At 41.1% G+C, this 21,161-nt stretch overlaps 5 protein-coding genes across 9 annotated transcripts; 2 read left to right on the top strand and 3 right to left on the bottom strand.

The window, feature by feature from the left end:
* Positions 1 to 37: 37 nt before the first annotated feature.
* LOC105432735 (uncharacterized) lies at positions 38 to 1,258 on the bottom strand. Its single transcript, XM_011647676.3, has 3 exons — positions 970 to 1,258; positions 688 to 901; positions 38 to 579 (listed from the first exon to the last, which is right to left on the bottom strand). The coding sequence occupies exons 1-3, from the start codon at positions 1,081 to 1,083 to the stop codon at positions 38 to 40; spliced, it is 870 nt and encodes a 289-aa protein (XP_011645978.2). The 5' UTR covers positions 1,084 to 1,258.
* Positions 1,259 to 1,392: 134 nt separating this feature from the next.
* Positions 1,393 to 4,904, bottom strand: LOC105432739 (uncharacterized). The gene is made up of 2 exons (XM_011647681.2): positions 2,105 to 4,904; positions 1,393 to 2,035 (listed from the first exon to the last, which is right to left on the bottom strand). The coding sequence occupies exons 1-2, from the start codon at positions 2,966 to 2,968 to the stop codon at positions 1,646 to 1,648; spliced, it is 1,254 nt and encodes a 417-aa protein (XP_011645983.2). The 5' UTR covers positions 2,969 to 4,904; the 3' UTR covers positions 1,393 to 1,645.
* A 233-nt stretch (positions 4,905 to 5,137) lies between these two features.
* Positions 5,138 to 14,490, top strand: path (solute carrier family 36 member pathetic). 3 transcript variants are annotated; one of them, XM_089083205.1, is made up of 9 exons: positions 5,138 to 5,277; positions 10,279 to 10,328; positions 10,496 to 10,584; positions 10,693 to 10,791; positions 11,141 to 11,291; positions 11,412 to 11,533; positions 11,626 to 12,174; positions 12,264 to 12,430; positions 12,517 to 14,490. In XM_089083205.1, exons 2-9 carry the CDS (start codon positions 10,326 to 10,328, stop codon positions 12,759 to 12,761), a joined length of 1,425 nt encoding a protein of 474 aa, XP_088939331.1. In that variant the 5' UTR covers positions 5,138 to 5,277; positions 10,279 to 10,325; the 3' UTR covers positions 12,762 to 14,490. The 3 variants fall into 3 exon arrangements, with proteins under 3 accessions (XP_088939331.1, XP_088939329.1, XP_088939330.1); XM_089083203.1 differs by having other exon boundaries at positions 5,152 to 5,293; XM_089083204.1 differs by lacking the exon at positions 5,138 to 5,277 and adding an exon at positions 6,656 to 6,879.
* Rpb10 (DNA-directed RNA polymerases I, II, and III subunit Rpb10) lies at positions 14,058 to 15,621 on the bottom strand. The gene is made up of 3 exons (XM_011647683.3): positions 15,228 to 15,621; positions 14,547 to 14,793; positions 14,058 to 14,396 (listed from the first exon to the last, which is right to left on the bottom strand). The coding sequence occupies exons 2-3, from the start codon at positions 14,639 to 14,641 to the stop codon at positions 14,288 to 14,290; spliced, it is 204 nt and encodes a 67-aa protein (XP_011645985.1). The 5' UTR covers positions 14,642 to 14,793; positions 15,228 to 15,621; the 3' UTR covers positions 14,058 to 14,287.
* Positions 15,622 to 15,703: 82 nt separating this feature from the next.
* PAN3 (Poly(A) specific ribonuclease subunit PAN3) lies at positions 15,704 to 20,465 on the top strand. Of its 3 annotated transcripts, none has more exons than XM_089083185.1 (9): positions 15,704 to 15,962; positions 16,894 to 17,153; positions 17,231 to 17,491; positions 17,588 to 17,963; positions 18,048 to 18,164; positions 18,247 to 18,486; positions 18,637 to 18,919; positions 19,202 to 19,556; positions 19,623 to 20,465. In XM_089083185.1, exons 2-9 carry the CDS (start codon positions 17,076 to 17,078, stop codon positions 19,737 to 19,739), a joined length of 1,827 nt encoding a protein of 608 aa, XP_088939311.1. In that variant the 5' UTR covers positions 15,704 to 15,962; positions 16,894 to 17,075; the 3' UTR covers positions 19,740 to 20,465. The 3 variants fall into 3 exon arrangements, with proteins under 3 accessions (XP_088939311.1, XP_088939313.1, XP_088939312.1); XM_089083187.1 differs by having other exon boundaries at positions 16,882 to 17,153; XM_089083186.1 differs by having other exon boundaries at positions 15,704 to 16,564.
* The last annotated feature ends 696 nt before the right edge of the window (positions 20,466 to 21,161 follow it).

Here is a 21,161-nt window from a genome sequence, read left to right as displayed (position 1 = left end):
CTGTTGACCTACAAAAAAGCATCCTGCGCTTCTCTATTCATGTTGAATGTTTGATGCTTGACTTAGTGCAATTGTAAGTCTGTTCTTCCTTAACGACGCAGCCACATTTTCTGACGGTTTCTCTGCTCCTGGAAATATCCCGCGTACCGCGACAACACGGTGGACATTTATCTCTTTTGATATCCCCTAATTGTCTTCTTCGCTCATCGGCGCTAACACAACAACGAGTTCTTCTAGCGATCGCTTCTCCGCTGCCATCACCAACTTTCTTCGCAGGACACACGCAGTTTATCTGTCGTGTATGCAGAGCGGAAGTGACTCTTTTGCATTGGTATACGGGACCATCGTCGACGCCTTTGAAGAGATAGGATTTCTTATTGTGAGGAAGCTGAAACTGCGTGACGATCTTCTTGCCAAAGCACGAGACACGAATAAAGACCGTGACTTCGCCCACGTATTGTCCCGTCGCCGTGGTAATTTTAAAAGCGTTCTTCATCGTTTTGCACGGCTTACTGTCCTGAGAGTTCTGCATACCGAGTAGAGAGTTCATGAAACCGTGAAGTTGAATACGATGAGTGCCTATGTTGAATATAATGTATCTTTATAAAATACCAATCTCCCGAATCTATATAGAATCTGATAAGTGTTGCAGTGTTGAAGAAAAAAGAAATAATAAAATTGACGAACCAATTAGTATCACATCCGGCAGGAGTCCTGGCGGCAGTTCTTTATAAACAGACATTACTATAGGAAAGTTGCACAATGGTTTCTGTAGAACACTGTCCGGGAGGGCGAATAGGCAGGACTTGCCCTTCTTGAAGACTTGCGGTCCATTAGGGATACAGGCGCAAGCTTCCGTTGGTGCTTCTTGATAAATATTGATGGGAGGCAGGTTTAATATCTACGATGATTATTATAGTCAATCATACTGAGTTAATAAATAGGTTAATAAGTGTATACAGTTCTTACTTGAAACGAAACACATGTTTTGACCGGCAATATCTCATCGTGTATTGCTCGTATGGTAGGAATATTCACTGTATCAACTAATAATTCTATCAAAATCAATTGATTTCTTTCCATTAGTTTCGTTTTCTCTCATATATTCTCGTATAATTTAACAAACAGGTTGCGATTAATATGTCGTCACATATGTTAAATTTAGTTTATATTATTATAGTTAGTATTCTCTGTAATAGTAGACAATAATTTTATCATTGATTATAATTTACACTCTAGCAATTTTTATTTTTTTTATTGTTATTGTTTATATCACTTGAGTTAATTTTAATTGTCATAAATGATAAAAAATTTGAGGTTGACTATTATACTGAAGTAAAGTACAAATGCAAATTTCAAGAGCTATGTTCTCGATATTAAAAAAACACAACATAAGTGCAGAAAATAATTTATTTGGACATGATTTATCTATTTTTTTGTATAATTTAACATTTTACACGCGAGGATAACACGCCATTATGTTTATGTAGAATATTTAGCATAAATTTAAATGATATTGAGCAGACGCATTATTCATTACATAACATAACAATTATACGTGAAAATCAACAATTAGAAATATCACTGTAAAATAAATCCTTTAGAAAAAATTATTTAGTTCATTTTAAATTTAAATAATAAAATATCACTTTTTCTTCTTAATCTTCTTTTTCTCTTTTGGCGTTATTATTTTCTCTTTGTCATCGTCGCGTTCCTCTGTCTGCACATCTCTGGTTTCGTATCTAATCGGAGGTCTTCTCTCAGGTCCTTTCGGGGTTTTCATCTCCAATTGTATGTCAGATTTCTCGCCGACGCCAACGAGGCCTTTCTTGCCGATTCTCAGAACGAAAATATCGTAGTCGGGATCGGATGGATCGCCTGGTTTCGTCGCGACGGATTCTGAAGCAACCGTCACTGTCGGTTTCTTTTTGCCAATGCCATCGCCGTTCTCAAAGAGACCGGACACTTTGAGAACCACCGGTTTGCCGCAAAGCTGAGATGTATCGCGTTTGTCCTGGTCAAAGCTCTTTATCGGCTGAAAAAAAAAATCAGAACCGAACTTAGATGCCGAGATCGAAAAGTTATTCCTTTCTCAAGTACATACTATATCTTTTAATCTCCTTTCTATAATCCTATCGTCTTCTTTCCTTCTCACGTCTCGATCTCCTTCCTCGACGGCCCCTAATTTCCCACATGGTACACAAGGATACCTCTCCGGCATACACACGGGACAAGTTATCGGACTTAGAAGATCTCCACTGGAATCTTCGAAGAGATCGATGCGGGAATCCACCTCGCGACACTTGTATAATAAGACCCGATCGGTCTCTTCAGTGCCAAAGACGAACGTTGAAGAGTCTCGCGCGACTGGGTCATCAAACTCCGTGACGATCATCTGCCCGAAGCCAGACATCCTCACAAAAATATCCAGATTGCAGGATAAGTTGCCATTGTAAATCAACGGTACTTCACCATCAAACTCCTTGGACGTTGCGATGCCACTTTTCCAATCTTGTATCATCTCTATTCGCAAAGCAGCGTACTGACCGGACAGATCCAGCTCGCCGGTACCCACCACGACATCCGGCTTGATGGCGTCCGGCATCTGCTTTTTCGCCGTGATCTTCAGTATCATTTTTACGGCGCGGTTCATCATCGCCTCGGAATCGACGGCGAACAATACCGATTTCCCGACGTTGAAGACCTCGACGTCATCGATCGTCCTAACCGCAGATTGGAAAAGAGGATCTACCGGAGTGATCTTTAAGTCGTTCTCGTTTACAAAGTCGAGAAATCCAAAGTGAACGCTGGTAGGTACAAAGAACATTTGATTCAGTTTAGCCAGGCGGTCGCCCGACGCCTGTTTCACGTACAACTCCAATAAGAGCAAATAGTGCTCCTTGCATAGCTGCGAAGAGACTTGCTCGCTGCTGTCATGCATGAGCGATTTGTCGTTATTAGTCAGCATGGCTAACTGAAATTTGTCTCACATTTCCAAGAGATGATACCACTTGATTAATTAAGTAGTTGCCAGACGAGAGTTTTATTGGTTAATTGTATTAATTGACAACATAGCGAATTTTATGACGAATTGTTAATTAAATATTATTATTTAAAAGTTAAATAACGCAATATTAATACGTCTAGAATTCACTGGAGATAAATTTTAAATATTGAAGAAATTTGAAAGCGTAATCGAGAGAGAGAGAGATTTGACAGTGTTGACAGTTTGAATCGATACTGTTTCGTCTATCAAAGTTCAAATTTCAAACCTGTCTTTTGATCAAATGATCAACGCAGGAATCGATAGGAAAATAAGTAACAATATTACTTTGCGAGAGACATACCGAAATATTTATGAAATTATTATTACTCATTGCGTGGATAAGATGGTACGTGAAACCGAGAAATCGTGACCTCTCTTAAGAGAAGATGATGCAACGTCGATGGAATTAGAAGTGGACGATTAGGGTTACGTTCGTATATTTTTAGAGTCCGAGTTTTTTTCGTGCTTGCATTTAAAAAAAAAAAAAACTTCACTACATGAAATTGAAAATATCTATTTTAATTCCTAGAAAAACAAAATCTTTATTCTCTCAAATTCTTGGATTTTTAAGTCAAGTCTCTCGAGTTTTAAACTTTTAAGTTGCCGTGCACTTGGCCATTTTATTTCCAATTATGGACGACAAGACGACTGCTTGCTCGAAATATAGAACGCGAGCGATAAAGGTATAATTTATATATAGGTTTTTTGATACGGCAAGCGAAACCGCCCCGTGTGCGCTTATCGTGTTACCGGTGTAATGTTCCGGATATTTAATTTCAGACGCAGTTGGCGTTCCTCTCACGCAAAATCGCCAATTTGCAGACCATTTTACATCATGCGATCGTTCGCACGCATGTCTTTTCCGTGACCCTGTCCACGCCCTGTCCACCCAACGAATTGTTTGTACGATCAACGTTCGATTGGACGAAATTGCGGTCCCGCTCTACCAAATGAGGCCAATTAACACTCCAGACGGTCAACAAAAGTTAGCGAAGAGGTCTGTCCCTTAAAATTCAAATGACCATAATGGGAACTCCTGGTTCACGAGTTTTTCGGCAATTTATTTTAATAGCAAAGTTCATTAAGTAAATTTTTTTATTGATATCATACTTGGGAACGCCTTCTAGGTGGAATTGAGAAAGAGCCAAACTTCTCTCCAGGCAAATAACTCTGCCCGTTGGCATCGTTCATTCGCGCGACCTACACGCGCGTGATTACCTCTTTGGCCGCGGCGGTGAGAATTATGTGTCTCGCGCGCTTGTATTCCACGCATAATGCGATAATGAATAACGCATGGCGTTACACGTCGTAACGGATAGCAATGCGTCAGCGCGCGGCGGCGAGCGTCGTGACATCGGCTCGTCGAATTTCATCATGCGCGCGGCGCGGCGCGGCGTGGCGCGGCGCGTTGAAACCGGGGAGCACCGGGCCACGTGCAGGCCAGACTTTATTGTTAGACGTCTTCGCGCGCCCGCCATTTCTGGCGCGTCGACACGATACGGATTTAGGTGAGGGACGTCGCGCAAGCTGCAAGTTCATGTCTTCTCCTTTTTCCTTTTCGCTTTCGAGTCGCGCCTTCGTTTCGTTCGCGCCTCGTTTCATTCGCGGGCCGAAGGTACGACGGAGAGAGTACGAGATGCAGCTTCGCTTCTCTGAAACAATGGAACGAAGCGGAAGGGACGAAGGAGACGAGTGGAGGGCTCCTGAAAATGTGGAGCAGTGCGACAGCGCACTGCCACGTTCATTGACCCCCTGGCGATAATCCTGCGGGGAGCGCGCGCGCGCGAGGGCTCGCGGGGGCTCGTGATTTCCTAGTTTAGAGAGGAAATCCGAGCGAGACCTCGGATTCGCGTCGCTCGCGAGGTGAGGTTCGAAAGAGCGATCGGCAGGAATCGATAATCGGCCGAGCGACGACCTTTGTTACAAAGCCTCGGAAAATGGCGGCGACGGCAGCGGCGACGGCGGCGGCCGCAGCGGCGGCAAAGACGCGGTGGTGAAGGAGGCGGTGTGGCGGTGGAAAGTAGCCAAGTAATCAAGTCGCAGCGGCAGTTGGCGGCGGTCTTTCGAACGGTTCGTAGACCTGCGTGGGCACCCGCGTGTGTGAAAATCGGCGTGCTCCGGAACTCACGTCGATCGGTCGGAGCAAGCCCTGCGCTCAGGAATGAGGTAAACGTCAGGACGGACTTCATTCCAAGGTGTTTTCAACACGTAGAAACTGACCACCAACCCACGTGAGTGAATACGCAGGTGAGCGTTTCCCGTCTCCTCGATCGATTCTTCGATTCCCACATGTCTGCCTCGTGACAACGCCACGAGACCTCCACTCCGCGACCCTCGCCTTTCCCGCGCCGGGATATTTTCGGATCATCATTCATGCGCACGAGACTTCGTCTGCGAGTACAAGTTTGCGAAGTAGTAGCGTGTAAAGTCGAAAAGCGAGTCACGTTGCTATAAAAAAAAAAAAAAGGATATGCACGAAGCAAGCGTAACACGGACTTTACATGATCCATAATACTGATCGATAATTTTGTCAATATTTGATATCGTCACGGTATTATTGACCATGTAAAATTCACAATGCTATGTACATATTTTATATTTTATACTTATATTTTTTTCTTACTCCGATATTTTATTTTGTGTTCCATATAGAAATTATATTTTCTATATATATATAATCACTTATATTTTTTTCTTTTTATATATATATATATATATATATATATATATATAAAACCAAATGTTTAATTACGAAAATTAATTATTAAAGAATTCATTTCAAATATTTCTTACATAAAAGAGTTTTATTTGTCTACAAGCCTTTCGCAACATCGCGTTACTCTATTACGAAGAACACTCGTATCGTCATTATTATTATCGCAATACTATATTTACTTGTAACATTATCGCCATTATGTAATCTTATGTCACAATTAAGTGAGAGATACCGTGATCGATCCGTCTATAACTCGAGCACCTAACGATACGCGATTCACCAAAATGAGTCACGTACGCGAGTATTTCCTTGAACGTCGTAATCGCTCGCAAAGGTAACCACATGGAGTAGTCGCGATGACTTGTGTATATCCATGGCGATATATACTGGTCAATCGACATGCCAGGATGACGTAACAACTTACCGATATTTCGAACGGTCGCCGGTCCTCTTCCGCGGCGTCGCCGCGGAAAAACGTTATCGTCGCGTAAATTTATCGAAACAATAATAAGTGATAAGCTGACACAGGTGTGACACACTGTGAAGAAGGTGCCGGATGTGCGGGCGGGAAAAAAAGGTAGGCCTGCCTTTCGAAGTAGGTAGCGCCTTTCGGAGCAGATGGTAAACCAGTTTAGCGGTTCTCAGATCTGAAACCTCATGGAGTCTCTACGCGCGTTTCACGCGAAGAAGAATCTTCTCTCTATCTACATTCTTCTGTTGTAATCTTTCCGGAAACGTAAACCATTACCCATTTTGTTTCGATTCCTTGAATATTCCGATATACTTGCATATGTCAATAATGACGATTAACGCATTCCTCAACGTATGAAATATCACGTCGGCGTGGCGAACCAGGCGCGATGTTTCGAAGACACATTTCGATAAACTTGCTGACTTGCATCATCTGAAACTGCAGTTTTAGAAGCGACATCACGTTCCTATAGGAAAACGAAAGTGCGCAGGGCGTGCCGGCTTGTCGTTATTTAGAAGCTGGATTCCACGCCGCGCTAAGAAGCCGCGTGTACTTTCGCGCGGACGGTCTTTTGTCCTACAGACGTCATCAGTGCGGCATCCATCCATCCGGATATCGGATATATTTAGCGGTCCCCCTTAACAGGTATCTTTAGCATAACTCCTAACTCCTAAGTGTCTCACGTCGCCTTAAATCTTACACCAGATTCTCCTCGCGATTTCCTTAAACGCGATTTCGCAAGCTTTTGAAAGTTAATGTAACTCGCTTATCGTGTTAAACTTAAGTTTAAACGTCACATCTATTATGAGAGACTCTGGTATTAGTCACTACTTGGAAATACTTTCGTATACGGGCAGTCGATGTACATACACAGTTTACACAGTTTACACAAGACTTCGAGACGTATACGTTGTACGTCGTATTCTTGAGAGAGAGAGCTTCGACTCGCTGTATTTTTCCCTCCCGCTCGATTCGACAGTTTGCGAACTCTTTATCGTCATTGACCCGCCGTAAAATCGAGAGCTTTCAACGCGATGGAGAACGCGACGCGCTCTCGGACGAAGCGGTGACTCTCGATAAGGCGGACAGATAGCTACCATGTCAAGTTGCGTTTCCTCAACGACGATTATTTGCAATTCGATCAATGGGGCCCCCCCTGAATTATCAGGCGGTTTCTTTATCGCGACACCACACGCTCGCTCTTTGCTCGCAAGTAAAGACTTATATATTTATATATTTAAAGGCTTACGCTCTTCGCGCTACGTCACCAAACGTCGTATATGAGTACACTTTGTCCATTTTGATACTTGCCGATTTAAAATGCAATTTGTATGTAATTATTCTTGACCGTTGAGTGTGCCGAGTTTGAAACTATAAGTTGTTTGATTGCATATTACTTGCCTGCTATTTTATTTTCGCGATAATCAACGTCGCATGACGTGAGGCAAGTCCGCGTGTTAAGCACAAGCGGGTTTTTTTTTTTGCGGTTTTGCGACAAACTGACGTCATATTTCTCGCGGCCGAACAATGAATACGCGTGGGACTGAGGAAGCTGCGCTCTTGTGATTTCGGAATCTCGTGCTCTTTTTCTCTCTCTCTCTCTCTCTCTCTCTCTCTCTCTTTCCTTTCTTTTCCGTGCGCATAAAATTAAGCTTTATTTCTTAAAACTAAAACTTGACTCAAAGTCTGTTTAAATTTATTCGATTTCGAAGGAAACGTAAGGCGACGATTTCTTTTTCTAAGAAATCCGTCCAATTTTTTCAGAAAGAAAACCGAATCGATTTTAATCGTGTTAGGCGAAAAATTAACCGTAATTAACTGGAAATTAAGTTTCTAGGTTTAACGACCGATCTAGTAATTATCTCCGCGAGTAAAAGGAATCAACTAACGGCACGGTTAATTGGTCAAACCTATTACGGCAACTTGTGTAATTTATCCGATTACGTTCTCGTAAACTCGCGCGTCTTCTTCTTCATTAGGTCACTCGCATAACGATGAACCTACTCGTTACCGTCGTGAGATATGAGAACGACAAACGACTCGGGCCTAATCGCTGGCCTGATTGTTAACCGCTATGCAACACACCCGAGATTAGATCGCGGACCTTGCCCTACAGCCTGAAACTTTCTACTCCGATTATGATCATGAGAGAGACCAAGAATCGATCGATTTTTGCGTATGTTACATTAATCTCCGTTCTCATTAAACTCAGTTCGTCCGATTATCTCGTGTGTTTAAGTGCCATTTAAGAATTCGATAATAAGCGATCGACAAACAGCGTTGATGCGAGCCGACGTCAATTACGACGACGGCGTTTGGCGGTCATGCGTGTTCCAAATTATATTCACCGGGTTCACTTAATGTTCACTTAATCTCAAATGAGCGCCAAGGCAAATCGATATCGACGTCGATTAGTCCGCCCACGTTCGTTTGCTCATCTGCGAAGACGAAGTCAACGTCTTCGGATCGTTCCGTCCGACTTTCCTCACCTTCGACTTTCGAAGTAGGGCGTTCGTTCAAATAGAGTCGTCTCGTCGACGGTTAGCGAGTCGTCCATTTCTATCCACTATTTTTACCCTGATACCTCGATGTTCCTCGACAGTCGGATATTGCTATCGCTGCGAACAGTCGTGTATCACCAATCGTCTAATCGAGCTCGACTTGATAAATGTGTGGAAAGTGCGATCTTAGCGTGGAAAACATCATCAGTTCACTGAACAATAAAATATTGCGTTTTATATATATATATATGCAATATTTTATACATATATCGCTACGTTTCCTTTAAATTCTGCATGTTATATTTTATTATCTGTTCATTATATTCTTTCGATATTTATATACTTTTGACATATCATAATTATTAGAATAATGAATAAATAATGAAAAAAAGCATACGATACGATAAAAGCGGCATAAGAGAAAGAATAATTTGGTTGTACAAAAATCTTAAAAATATTCGTGTAATTCGAAATAATATAAAGTAGACCGTTGCTCGAAGAATCTTCAACATGCGGCGCATATTGAGATCCAAATGCTATTCTGAAAAGCATGTGATTCCTTCGTTTCGTTCTTCTTCGTCTCTTCTAATAATTAAAGTTGTGAGATTATGACGCTTTATCTACATCCGCACATATGCGCGATTGTTTACTTACTTTACTTTATTCAGATAAGAGTTCACGAACCCGGAAATGGCAAAAGCTAATGCTCTTTTGTACTCCGTACGATGCAATCTCGTCTCTGAGTATGATTGAATTGTAACGATCAAAGCGAGTGTCCGAATGCGTTTGATATTGTAATCCAATTGTTCCAAGTGTCAACAAACGGAAGTGATATCGAGTATAAAAAATTTTACATGGAGAGAAAAGACCTGATTGTTACTTCAAATTTTTTTACATTTCATAATTACGTGTTCAACATTATAGTTTTCTAATGTATAAATGAATATAAATAATGAAATAATATTCTTTCCCATTCTCCCTTCTTAAATCAGAGATTACAGACAGTAATATCAATGACAATAATAAAAGCTTCTAAAGAAAATCAACGATATATTTTTTAACGAAATCGAAACATGTCGCTATCAGCTGGCGAAAACGAAAGATTGAAATGAACTCGTAGCAACAACTTTGCATAACAAATTTCCACATCTATTCACTTGTCAAAAGTGACAAATAACGATATTGTCGATTGTAGGCTTGGAATTATCCTACATTTGCCGTGTTTCTTACTTTTACATCGCAGAGGTTTCAAAGTTGAAGGTCTTGTTACAGCAGATAAGGATTTACGTAATAAAACCGGTCTGGAATCTCAATATAATCCGAAGGAATTCTGCTTATCAATTTACCGAAAATCGCAATATTTTATAAAAATGCGCAATAACGTCAATAATGCAATACCAGAAGATAAATCGTGTAAACAAAAAAGTTATATCGCGCTGCGATAATTCGTATAAATTTCGCGCATTCCTGAATCTGTTTTTTTCGAGAGTGAAATAATCAAATCTTGATCTAATGTCTTTTAATTAAATTAAATGCATTTCAGGTAACGTGCAGATAACACACAGGTATCGACAAGCCGGCAAGCCGACAATGGTAAGCTTCGATCGAGCATTTATCGAGATTTATCTCTCGCATTTTCCATATGTTTTACTATTTAAATTCTGTCATGCGTCATAATTATCATCCGACTCATGCTACTAACATCATCTCATTACATAATAAGCACATTTCGTTACATTCTCGTTGTGTATTCGATGTAGACCATTGTAACCGAGAAGTCGCCAACGGAGTTGGATACCTTTCTGCCCCAAGATGGATCCGTTCTCAAGGACGGCGTTCTATCCGCCAAGTAAGACTTTGATCTCGATTTCATTAGAAAACATTACGCAAATCGCATATATGATGCGTAGATACGCGAATAAAAGGAAAGCATTGTATATTTTTCTATATATTTCAGATATAAAGTACAAGTCGCTTCGTGCGACGTTGAGACAGGATTGGGTGACGAGAAAACTTTCGATCCTTTCGCAGAACGCAAAGTTGATAATCCGACAACGTAAGGATCATCTTATCTTTCTTTTAACCATATCTTCAACCATATGCAGAGCGAATTTACGTCGTATCTGATAATATATGAACACGCGAAGAATAAACATGTCGCAGCAACGCAGTAATTGCAAGGACGATTATATGTTATTGATGGCACGATTAATTATCTCATTTAAGTAAAATAAAAATTTTCTCTCACGAAGTAAATATTCTTTAAGGCTGAAAAGGCTACATTAAGCCTTCAGCTGAATATTATTTTTATCTTTGCTATTTGTTCTATTTGGCTAGCGATTTTTTAATGTCGATCCGAAAGCGACGCGATTAACGTATAAGCAAATGATCTATGACGTTTTCAGAGATTGCGATACATTGACGCACTTATTAAAAGCCTCTCTTGGCACTGGTATCCTGGCTATGCCCATAGCGTTCAAAAGTGCTGGATTACTCGTAGGTGTCTTCGCCACGATACTCGTCGCGTTCGTGTGCACGCATTGCGCGTATATTCTGGTAAGTTAGTAGAGATAAAGATTAGTATTTACTGCTGTACCTATCGCTGGAGATAGCCTACTTTAATTTTTTTTGTCTGTAAGATACGATTGCGTAACACACATATAATTTCATTTTCAGGTCAAATGCGCACATGTGCTTTATCACAAAACCCGAAAGCCGGAAATGAGCTTTGCTGAAGTAGCCGAGACAGCTTTCAGCACCGGACCTCAATGGGCGAGGAGATTCGCAAAACCTTCCAGGTTATTAATTTCGTTTCTTCAACCTCTTACTCTTAACTCCTTCTCCTGAAGCGACTTCTTCGACCAATGAGTCAATCTCTCTTTGTTTATAGATATCTTATACAAATCAGTCTATTTACCACGTATTACGGCACCTGCAGTGTATATGCGGTAATCGTGGCCGCTAACATCAAGCAGATCATCGAGCATTATCAAGATGCTGACGCTGGTGATTACAACATCCGATTGATCACCGCTTACCTGCTGATACCGCTGATTCTTCTCAGCTGGATACCCGATTTGAAATATCTCGCGCCAGTTTCAATGGTGGCGAATATTTTTATGGGAACAGGCTTAGGAATAACATTTTACTATCTCGTTTGGGATATGCCGGAATTGTCCTCAGTGCCTTTAGTAGCTACAATCGAGAACTTCCCACAGTTTTTCAGCATCACTATCTTCGCCATGGAGGCGATCGGCGTGGTGATGCCTCTGGAGAATAACATGAAGACGCCACAACACTTTGTTGGAATCTGCGGAGTTCTCAATAAGGGAATGTCCGGTGTTACGCTTGTTTACATTTTCCTCGGATTCCTCGGATACGCCAAGTATCAGGACGAGACGCTGGGTAGTATAACTCTGAATCTACCGACGGAAGAAATGTAAGTTCAACATCATTTCAATTCATGTGATAGTACGAGTGTTTGTTTGATTTTTTTTTTTTATATCTTTATCGTTACTTATTTTACAGAGCGGCGCAAGTTGTAAAAATACTGATCGCGCTGGCCGTTTTCTGCACCTTTGGTCTGCAGTTTTACGTATGCCTTGATATCGCATGGAACGGCGTAAAGGAGCGCTTCGAGAAGAAACCACTTTTAGCTAACTATGTTGTAAGGACAGTGCTGGTAACTGGTGCAGGTGCGTATGTTCGGGAAAATATCATTTTTCAAATATTTTAAAGACTCTTGATGATGTACTATATGAGATAATCATATATATTACAGTTCTCCTCGCTGTTGCGGTGCCGACGATCGAACCATTTATCGGCCTAATCGGTGCATTTTGCTTCTCCATTTTGGGTCTTCTCATTCCAGTTTTCATCGAGACCGTAACTTATTGGGATGTCGGCTTCGGACCAGGAAACTGGGTAGCCTTGAAGAATGTAATTATATGCGTGATAGGCCTGATGGCTCTAATATTTGGATCGCGCAGTGCCATAATGGATATAGTGAAATTGTACGCTTCCTAGAAGAAGTACTTTTCGTATCTAGTGCAAATGTTTTTACGGATATACGCAACGACTTTTCTACCATGTCTCTAAGTCTATCCTCAATACGGCTAACGATATTTTAGATATTTTAGAATGAATCATACGTGACGTTACGCTTGTAGGCGAGTGTCAATGAACTTCTTGGCAGGATCGATGTATTTAAGCTGTATATATTTAACCCCGATTTTCTGATATACTTCCAGGATCTTTTGAATCTTGGAATCTCTTGAAAGTATCAAATATGTAGATTCATTCTGATCCTAATAGGATCTTTTTCGGAGATTTAATCTTTCGGAGATGTATTCTTTGTTCTTACACTTGCGAATGTTTTGTGTGAACAAATAATACAGAGATTTATCAAACTTCTAAAATAACGTATCTATACATACGTCTATTTGTCTTCAACTTCTGATCTATACGTTATAGATCAGAAGTTGAAGACAAATAGATTTAGGTGTAATGGCAGTATTTACTCAGCAGGAGAAAATGCAAAGCAATGAATGAATTGTCACGATCGTAATTCAAATGTATCCTAAGAAACACATAGAGTTCCTGTAGGAAATAATTTTTATATTATCAGAATATCATATTGTCCAATTCTACATAAAAATTTCGCATTTACAAAATTATGTTAAAAGCTTCTCAAGTTTCTCAAGTTTATAATTAAAAATATTTTAATTGATTAATCTACAAAAATGATTTTTTACAATCTTACTCCGTAAAAAAGATACTTTAATGAAGTAGCATATTTTTTGCTAAATTCGCTCAAGTGCGCAATAAAATATATCAATTTACATTTTAATGTATGATGTCATAATGTAAAAAATATTTTCGCGATAGAGACAATTGAAGAATTAGGAAATGCATTCCAACAAAAACAACAGAAGTTGCTATTTATACAGAGAAAAATCATTGCTCAAGTAAAATGTGTTACGCAGTGTCTTTCTGCATTGCATTTAAAATTCAAACATACCTTTTGAAATTGATATACAGGATACATAAATATATATATGTACTATTTTCCTCCCCTTTTTAAGAGCAAAGAAACATTTGTCAAAATTCTAGTGTAGTCAAAATTTTTTATTATTTATGAGTTGTAATACATGGCACTAGTTGGAATTATGTAAAATATAAATTTTACATTTTGTAAAAGCGCTTTTACTCTCTTTGACTTATTTTCAGCTGTTCACCTTATACGAAACACCAACATGTTGCCATGATCTAATTACATTTTACTCAAGTCGTAGAAAATTAAAAAAAAAAATAATTTCAATGTTATATTAATAAAACAGATTTTTAATTATTCTTTACTTACAACGTATAAAACGTGTTTATACACAAATACATAATTAAAAATACAAATACATAATTAAAAAACTGAAATGTTAGGATTACAAAATAGGATTTTGACTGTTTTTGGCGCAGTTCTAACGTTGTTATATACATCAGGTATCTCGTGATCGATCGATATATTAACAAATTAGTAATAGTGTATCATCCAAAAATTATTTCTCTAGTGGAGCATAGTTAAGTAACTTCTCAATTAAATCTACATGTCCAAGCAGCATTCTGCGACAGCAGTATCTTTTCAGACCTAACGCATCCAAGGCATCTCTATAACACACAAATCATCCTTATAATTGTACCATTTACTTCTTTTATTTAAAATATGTTATTAAAATAAAACAAATACAGTTATCAAGAAAAACGTGCCAAAATATTAATACAAGTCACTTTTGAGGTTAGAAATCAGAAATGTCTCACCCCTCAGTATATTCCGCTTGAAGAAGGCCCAGATAAGCTTCCCACTTGTTGCCAATGACTTTTCCACAAGTGAAGCACCGTACGGGAATGATCATTGTGATAGCTTTCGACTTAACTTTATTTATTTCAGTGTTTTCTTATGACAGAAATCCAAACCCGCCGCACGTGGCAAGATACGAAATATATCAGTCACCGACGTCGGAGGCGCTACCGTGATCCGTGAGCAACTTCAGAATGATTTCGTTTACTGCTGAAAACAGTTCTTATAATTATCGTGAAATTTGTTTCATATGATTATTATTACATATATAATAATAACAAAGCTCAACAGAATATCAGGAAAATATAACAAAAAAATTCCAAAAATCTTTTTCCCTCTCTTTTTTTTTAACCAATCGCAAGGCGCTGAATCGATTGACAAAGCCAGAGGCCAATAGCATAGCGGGAACGCTCGACTTGCACGCCATCGACGACAAAGGTGCAAAATAAAATGAACATGGCGGATTACAGATCGCTCTCTCTTACACGAGCGGCTCAAAATCGTCCAAGCGTTTCAATTCAAGCAATTAAAAAATCTAGGATTTTATTATTTCTTTCTTTCATTTACAAGTAACAAGATCGATATTATAATTACAATTATAATACAATTATAACAGAGATAAAGCTTAATCTTTTTCGAACATTTTTAGTGTTTATTCCTCTGGAGCGACGGTAGAGAAAGTTGATTGACATTATCGATAGTTGATGATGTATACATCTTTTTCTCAATTCCTCAGATCCGTTGACCTGAGATGACCCAAACGGTAACAGTAACACAAAATTTTATATCACTCGGGACAGATTATCTTCTATATCTATTCTATTATTTCCTCTGTGACACAAGTTGAAGGTTTTAGGCAAACGCGGTTTGGCCGCCATTCCTGTGCGCGCATTCTATCACACACACCGAGCCGCGACGCGAGGACTGTCGACTGTGGGGAGAACAGCTGCGATCGAAGGGGCCGCGATGGCTGGCGGGAGCGCGCGTTTTCGCGAGAAGGGGGAGACGCGACCGATGGCGGTGCTAGTGGCAAAGGGGGGCAACGGGGAAAGGAAACCGCGCGATCCGGATAGCGGTGGCGACTGGCGACACGCGCACGCACGTACGCACGCACGCACGTACCACACACACACACACACACACACGTCGTTACGGTCGCGGAAAGAAGGCTCGCGGTAGGGAGAGAGAAATGGGGATAGAACTCGCGTCGTAAACACGCATGCACGCACGTAAGGCACGCACGCACTCGCGCACGTACGTACAGCAAGCCGGAGCAAATGGAGTGGACCGTGCGCGCTTTCACCTTTATCGTCCGCTGAATGGAGGCATGCTGTGAACCCACGGTGGTCGGCCACGCTCCTCGGATTCTCCTCGCTGTAAGAATCGCGCGTCTAATCGGGCATAGTGTCCGGCCTGAGAGGGGAAGGAGACAGAGTGACGGGTTCGCGTCCATCTGATTTCGCGGCGAAATTTCCGCGCGCCGGATTTTGCGTCGCCGAGCAGCAAACGCGGCGCGATGCCGCGCGATGCCGTGACGCAAAACGACGCGACGCGGCCGAGCAAGCGGCAAGCGGCGCGGTGACAGCGCGGTTGGGTTATGGTCGGCGGTTATGGTCACCGTGTCCAGCATACCCGCTTTTCGCTCGCGCGCCTTCCGACAAAACGTACCAGCCGTCGGCGGACGTTTCTCAGGAGGACGCGCCGCGCCAGTTGAGTCGCGCGTGCCGAGCGCCAAGTTTCGCGTTGCCCGCGTCGCGCCGTCTTACGTCGGCCTGTTGTCAAAATCAGCTGCCATTGCTGGCAGCCCCGACGCTGGCTCCTTCCCTTTTCTCTATTTTGCGCTCGCCATGCCAGCCGTCGCGTCGGCGGCTTCGGTGTGCCGTCGCGTACGCTCGCAGTCCCCCCGAATTCTCCTTCGCGACTCGCTCGGCCTTGGGGAAAAAAATTGTTGATAAACCATCGTACATTTTTTCTTTATGTGAGATCAATTTATCGTTGAGATATATATTGTTTTGCTTAGATACACGCGCAAAGAAAATTTTCTATAAATCTTTGAGAAAACTCGGTTTTGCAGAAAGCTCGGTTCGCGTTACCGTGTCGAGCTCGTATGAAAAACTTAACAAAGAAATTGTCTAGATCAATAAAGAATCCGTTAAATGGATTCTTGTTTATAATGTATTTCTACACATAGATTTTTAGACATAGCATTTCTAAATAAATATATCAACACATGTATAGAAATATATTTATTTGTATCTCAATGATTCTGTGAGTTTTTTATTCATGATGTTTGAGGATATGTTGCAGGCTCAAGAGGCTGGAAACTCGATTTGCATTAGCAAGGCAAAGAGGAAGAAGTGTCAAGCTAAAGTTTATAAAAGTTATATACGCGAGAAGAGCAAGTGAGTGGTGAATTTAATTAAGAACGATATAGAGAGTAAGGGTGAAAGATAAGTACGAAGGTGGTAAATGCAGTGGCTGAGGAAGCGATGGACCCATCGATGTTCGTCACGTATACTCCTCAAACAAACGGAGTTCCATTGGAATCCAAGCTTGCCACCTACATGGTAACACTTTATTTTTTTTATATTAACGTTAATAAAATTATCCTGGATAATCCTTCTGTGTAAATCGCCTCGTGCAGAGTCGGCCAAGTCCTGGCATAGCCTTGAATACAAATTCAATGACCAAGCATATGTCCAATCTTTCTCTGGATTCGCAAAAGAAGGTAACTGCCAGTCCCGAATTTGTGCCAGGAAGAGGCCTTACAGGCAGTAACAGTAGCTCACCGAATATATTTAACAACTCGTACACGCACTCGCAGGAAAACGTAGGTGGCACTACGTACTTCTATTTCGGGAATGCCAGCAACGATGCTGTCGGAGCTGAAGATGGCACTGAGGCCGTAAGTGCTAGTTTTTATTTGATGATTAAATTTATGATTAAATGATGGGTTGGATAACAGTAACAAAATACTTGCATCTTTTATTTCCAATGCTAGATCGGGCCTGTAACAACTGGACAGATTGGCTACATATATCCAGGCACACCCTCGCACTTACAACCCGTGAAACCGACGAAACCACCATCATCTAACAATTCCTCTGCTCCCTCTACCCCACCCCCTCAAGCTGCTCCCAGCTTCTTTGTCAGCGAAAGTCTGCGATTGGACATTCTGCAAAAGAACGCATTGACGTTAGCACAGCCTGATGTAGTACGATTTCCTGACATACCTAATGAAGTTGATAGTTATCACGAGCTGTGTCCTTTAGAACCAATCCACAAACCCGCTTCGACAGTCCTCGGGTATCAAACTTCCACGTACAAGGCCACCAATATAAAGACTGGCACGCGATACTGTTTACGTCGTATTCACGGTGAGTTTTAGCTTCGCCGCTCTCCTCGTAGGATCCTGCCAATGTGACACTTAACTTACTGTGGTATGTATTTAATGTTTATAGATTTCCGACTTGCCAATACGAAATGTACAGTACTGGTCGATATGTGGAAGCGACTGTCGCACACGAATCTGGTTCAGCTGAGGGAAGTTTTTACCACCAAGGCGTTTGGTGATCATTGTCCGTATTTCATACGCATTCATATTTATTTCATATCATGCGTGTCACATGTCGTAATTTCATCGATCTCGTTTCTTTCTAGCCATGGTTTTTGTATACGATTATCACCCCGCCTCGGAGACGTTGCTGAATAAACATTTCGCCTCGACCGAGCTTAACGGTTACACCGACCCGTTCTCGTCGGATCCCAATGCTCCACGGCCTTATAGTCATACCAAGAACACTATTCTAAGGCAGCAACATAGTAGTATGCTACCAGAAAGTGTTATTTGGAGCTACATCATTCAACTCACTGCCGCATTTCGTGTTATTCATGCTGCTGGTTAGTGTACATCATTTTATCATCTTTGTGTGCGCCTATTTTTCTTAGAAAAAGATCGGAAATATTTTGTGATCTATATGTTTAATGATTATATTCATGAATTATTTCGTTATCTCGTTTAATTTCGCTAGTCTGTACTGCGCTTTACAGGTTTAGCATACAGATGCTTAGATCCCACTAAGGTACTACTTACATCGCGGACACGACTCCGTTTGAGTTGTGTCGCCATTCCAGATGTGGTTACTCTAGATGGAAACACTGCGAATCCACTCACCCTTATCCCGCATTATCAACAAGAAGATTTAGTAGCGCTTGGCAAGCTGGTCTTAGCGCTGGCATGTCGAAGTCTTATCGCCGTCCATCGCGACAATATGTCAGCATCCATCGAGCTGATCACACGTTCCTACTCCACTGACCTCCGAAATCTTATCCTGTATGTCTGCTCTTGTCAATTTGTACTCTTAAAAGCATTGCTTGATTCAAAAAATCATGGTAACAAGTTTAAAATTTTATTAATCTATAAAATTAATCTAATGTATTTCATAAATTGATATTCATAAATTTGATATAATTAAAGTTACTTGATATACAAAGAGATTAATTTATCATAATGAATAGCGCAAGAAAATAAAATTTATATAATTTTTTATTTTTTTTGCAATTCAGATTCAGTCATAGGAATATATTTAATAAAGCATGACTCTGAAATTTTTAGATATTTGCTGTCAAATCAACCCCGTAAGAGTGTCACAGATCTCATGCCAATGATTGGTGCGCGATTTTATACACAGCTGGATGCCGCCCAGTTACGATTAGATGTTCTAGAGAACGAACTTGCCAAGGAACTGGAGAACGGACGATTGTTTAAATTGCTGGTTAAATTAGCAACGATCAACGAGAGGCCGGAGCTAAATATGGAACCCACATGGGCAGAGACGGGCGATCGTTATATGCTCAAATTGTTTAGAGACTATGTATTTCATCAAGTGACAGCTGATGGAAGACCTTGGTTGGACTTGGCGCACGTCGTAGCTTGTTTAAACAAACTCGATTCGGGCTCGCAGGATAAGGTAATAACGCACAACAGTTTTTTGACGCGCGTACAATAAAATAATCATTAAAATGTATTGTTACAGATATGCCTCATGTCTCGAGATGAGCAGAGTGTTCTAGTGGTAAGTTACGCGGAACTACGGCAATGCCTGGAAACGTCATTTGGCGAACTGGTACAATCTACAAAAGATGCTGTTTAAGGATGTGTCCTCGATAGCGCATACTCCGAACCATAAATGTGATATCATCACTTAGCGGTACTATCATTTTACTCTTTATCGAGATACTGGAGAGTGAGAACTGTCGAATTGTGTTTTTGGTGATATAAGAAATAACGCGCAACTCAGTTTTGTATACATGATTTTGTCGTCGTCGAATCAATTAAATACAAACGCATTACAGATGCGTTGCATTTAGCACGTAAGATGTTATAAATTTTCGGGTCTTTAAGTTTTAAGGATTTATAAAGTCCTTAAATCTTTGGTTTTTGGATTTTCCAGTTTGGATCTTAGGATCTTTAGACACATGGGAATTTTCGTTTAACGTTTAGCTCATTCAATCTCGGATTCCAAGCCGTACTCGAATCTCGAGTTTTATAATCCTTGAATCCTGTTGAGCCTTTAAATTCTCGTGTCGAACGATCCTTGGATCTTTGGAGTTCTGATCTCTTTGAAGTTTGGAGCGTGGGTTTTGAAGGGTATCATGTGATTTTGCGAATCAGCGAGAATATGGGGATTCGCTGTAAAGCCCATTACGGTACTATACAAAATTGTACACAACTTAACAATGCAGTAAGTTCGTAAGGAATCTTAAGACAACACCTAAACACGCTCGGTGTCTAGGATAGAGACCTTAGTTTTTAGGATACAGCATTAATGGTAAGCATTAATTTTGAAATAAATGTTTATTTTTGAAAGCAATCCTAATTAACGTTGTTGTCATTATTTCTTCCTTATCACCAACATAATTCTAGAATCCCATGTTGTCCCATTTCTAACATCTTATTTTGACAATTTCAGTTGTATGCGTAATTCCATACACACGTCCGAGAGAGTAGACTTGATGCCATTTATATTCCTCAACATCGGTATGCCAAAATCTTAATTTTTTTTAGCGGGGACTCGGTAATTAGTTCCTAATTTTATTTTGAAACATCCTGTACGATTCTCTTCACATAGTTCTACTTCTATTTATTCAGTCGCCTTTCTCTTCCCTAGGAGGGATGATCACCATGGTGACGGCAACGAAGAAGGGGAATGATCGGCGGATGGAGCGGGGAGGATATGCGTGGCGCCTGAGGGATGCCGGACTCTCCGGATCGACTCGGGGAGGGGGATGACTCCGATCGGCGGCAGCGGCGGCAGTACCAGTGGCGGCAGCAACACGTAGTAGTAGCAGTCGACGTTGTCCAGGCATCGCAACGCCTACGAGGCACACGGAGCATCGAGATCCGTTCTTCATTCCGACGCGCTTTATCACAGTGCATTCACGCAGCCGCATCACGGAGCGAATCTCTTACCCGCAGCATCCTCCCCGTTGAGCGTGTCCGCGGCTACGTGGTCGTGTAATTACGGAATCAGCCGGAAGTACGTCTGGAAGCCGATTGAGCTTGGCCCGCTGCT

The sequence above is a fragment of the Pogonomyrmex barbatus genome, unplaced genomic scaffold (genome assembly GCF_055798465.1).
Source record: "Pogonomyrmex barbatus isolate J1 unplaced genomic scaffold, ASM5579846v1 scaffold7, whole genome shotgun sequence".
Classification (NCBI taxonomy): domain Eukaryota; kingdom Metazoa; phylum Arthropoda; class Insecta; order Hymenoptera; family Formicidae; genus Pogonomyrmex; species Pogonomyrmex barbatus.
The sequence above is the reverse complement of the archived record's forward strand: the minus strand, read 5'-3'. Positions and strand labels throughout refer to the sequence as shown.

Excerpts from the sequence above, each read along its gene's own strand:
- LOC105432735 (XM_011647676.3), bottom strand. The coding sequence starts at position 1,083 with ATGGAAAGAAATCAATTGATTTTGATAGAATTATTAGTTGATACAGTG. Across the intron at positions 902-969 it reads AAACATGTGTTTCGTTTCAA|ATATTAAACCTGCCTCCCAT; the intron begins GTAAGAACTGTA and ends TAATCATCGTAG. Across the intron at positions 580-687 it reads GCCGGATGTGATACTAATTG|GCACTCATCGTATTCAACTT; the intron begins GTTCGTCAATTT and ends TATTCAACATAG.
- LOC105432739 (XM_011647681.2), bottom strand. The coding sequence starts at position 2,968 with ATGCTGACTAATAACGACAAATCGCTCATGCATGACAGCAGCGAGCAA. Across the intron at positions 2,036-2,104 it reads AAAGGAGATTAAAAGATATA|CCGATAAAGAGCTTTGACCA; the intron begins GTATGTACTTGA and ends TTTTTTTTTCAG.
- path (XM_089083205.1), top strand. Across the intron at positions 10,792-11,140 it reads AAAGTTGATAATCCGACAAC|AGATTGCGATACATTGACGC; the intron begins GTAAGGATCATC and ends TGACGTTTTCAG. Across the intron at positions 11,292-11,411 it reads CGCATTGCGCGTATATTCTG|GTCAAATGCGCACATGTGCT; the intron begins GTAAGTTAGTAG and ends TTTCATTTTCAG.
- Rpb10 (XM_011647683.3), bottom strand. The coding sequence starts at position 14,641 with ATGATCATTCCCGTACGGTGCTTCACTTGTGGAAAAGTCATTGGCAAC. Across the intron at positions 14,397-14,546 it reads CAAGCGGAATATACTGAGGG|AGATGCCTTGGATGCGTTAG; the intron begins GTGAGACATTTC and ends TGTGTGTTATAG.
- PAN3 (XM_089083185.1), top strand. The coding sequence starts at position 17,076 with ATGGACCCATCGATGTTCGTCACGTATACTCCTCAAACAAACGGAGTT. Across the intron at positions 17,964-18,047 it reads CTGTTTACGTCGTATTCACG|ATTTCCGACTTGCCAATACG; the intron begins GTGAGTTTTAGC and ends TAATGTTTATAG. Across the intron at positions 19,557-19,622 it reads ATTCGGGCTCGCAGGATAAG|ATATGCCTCATGTCTCGAGA; the intron begins GTAATAACGCAC and ends GTATTGTTACAG.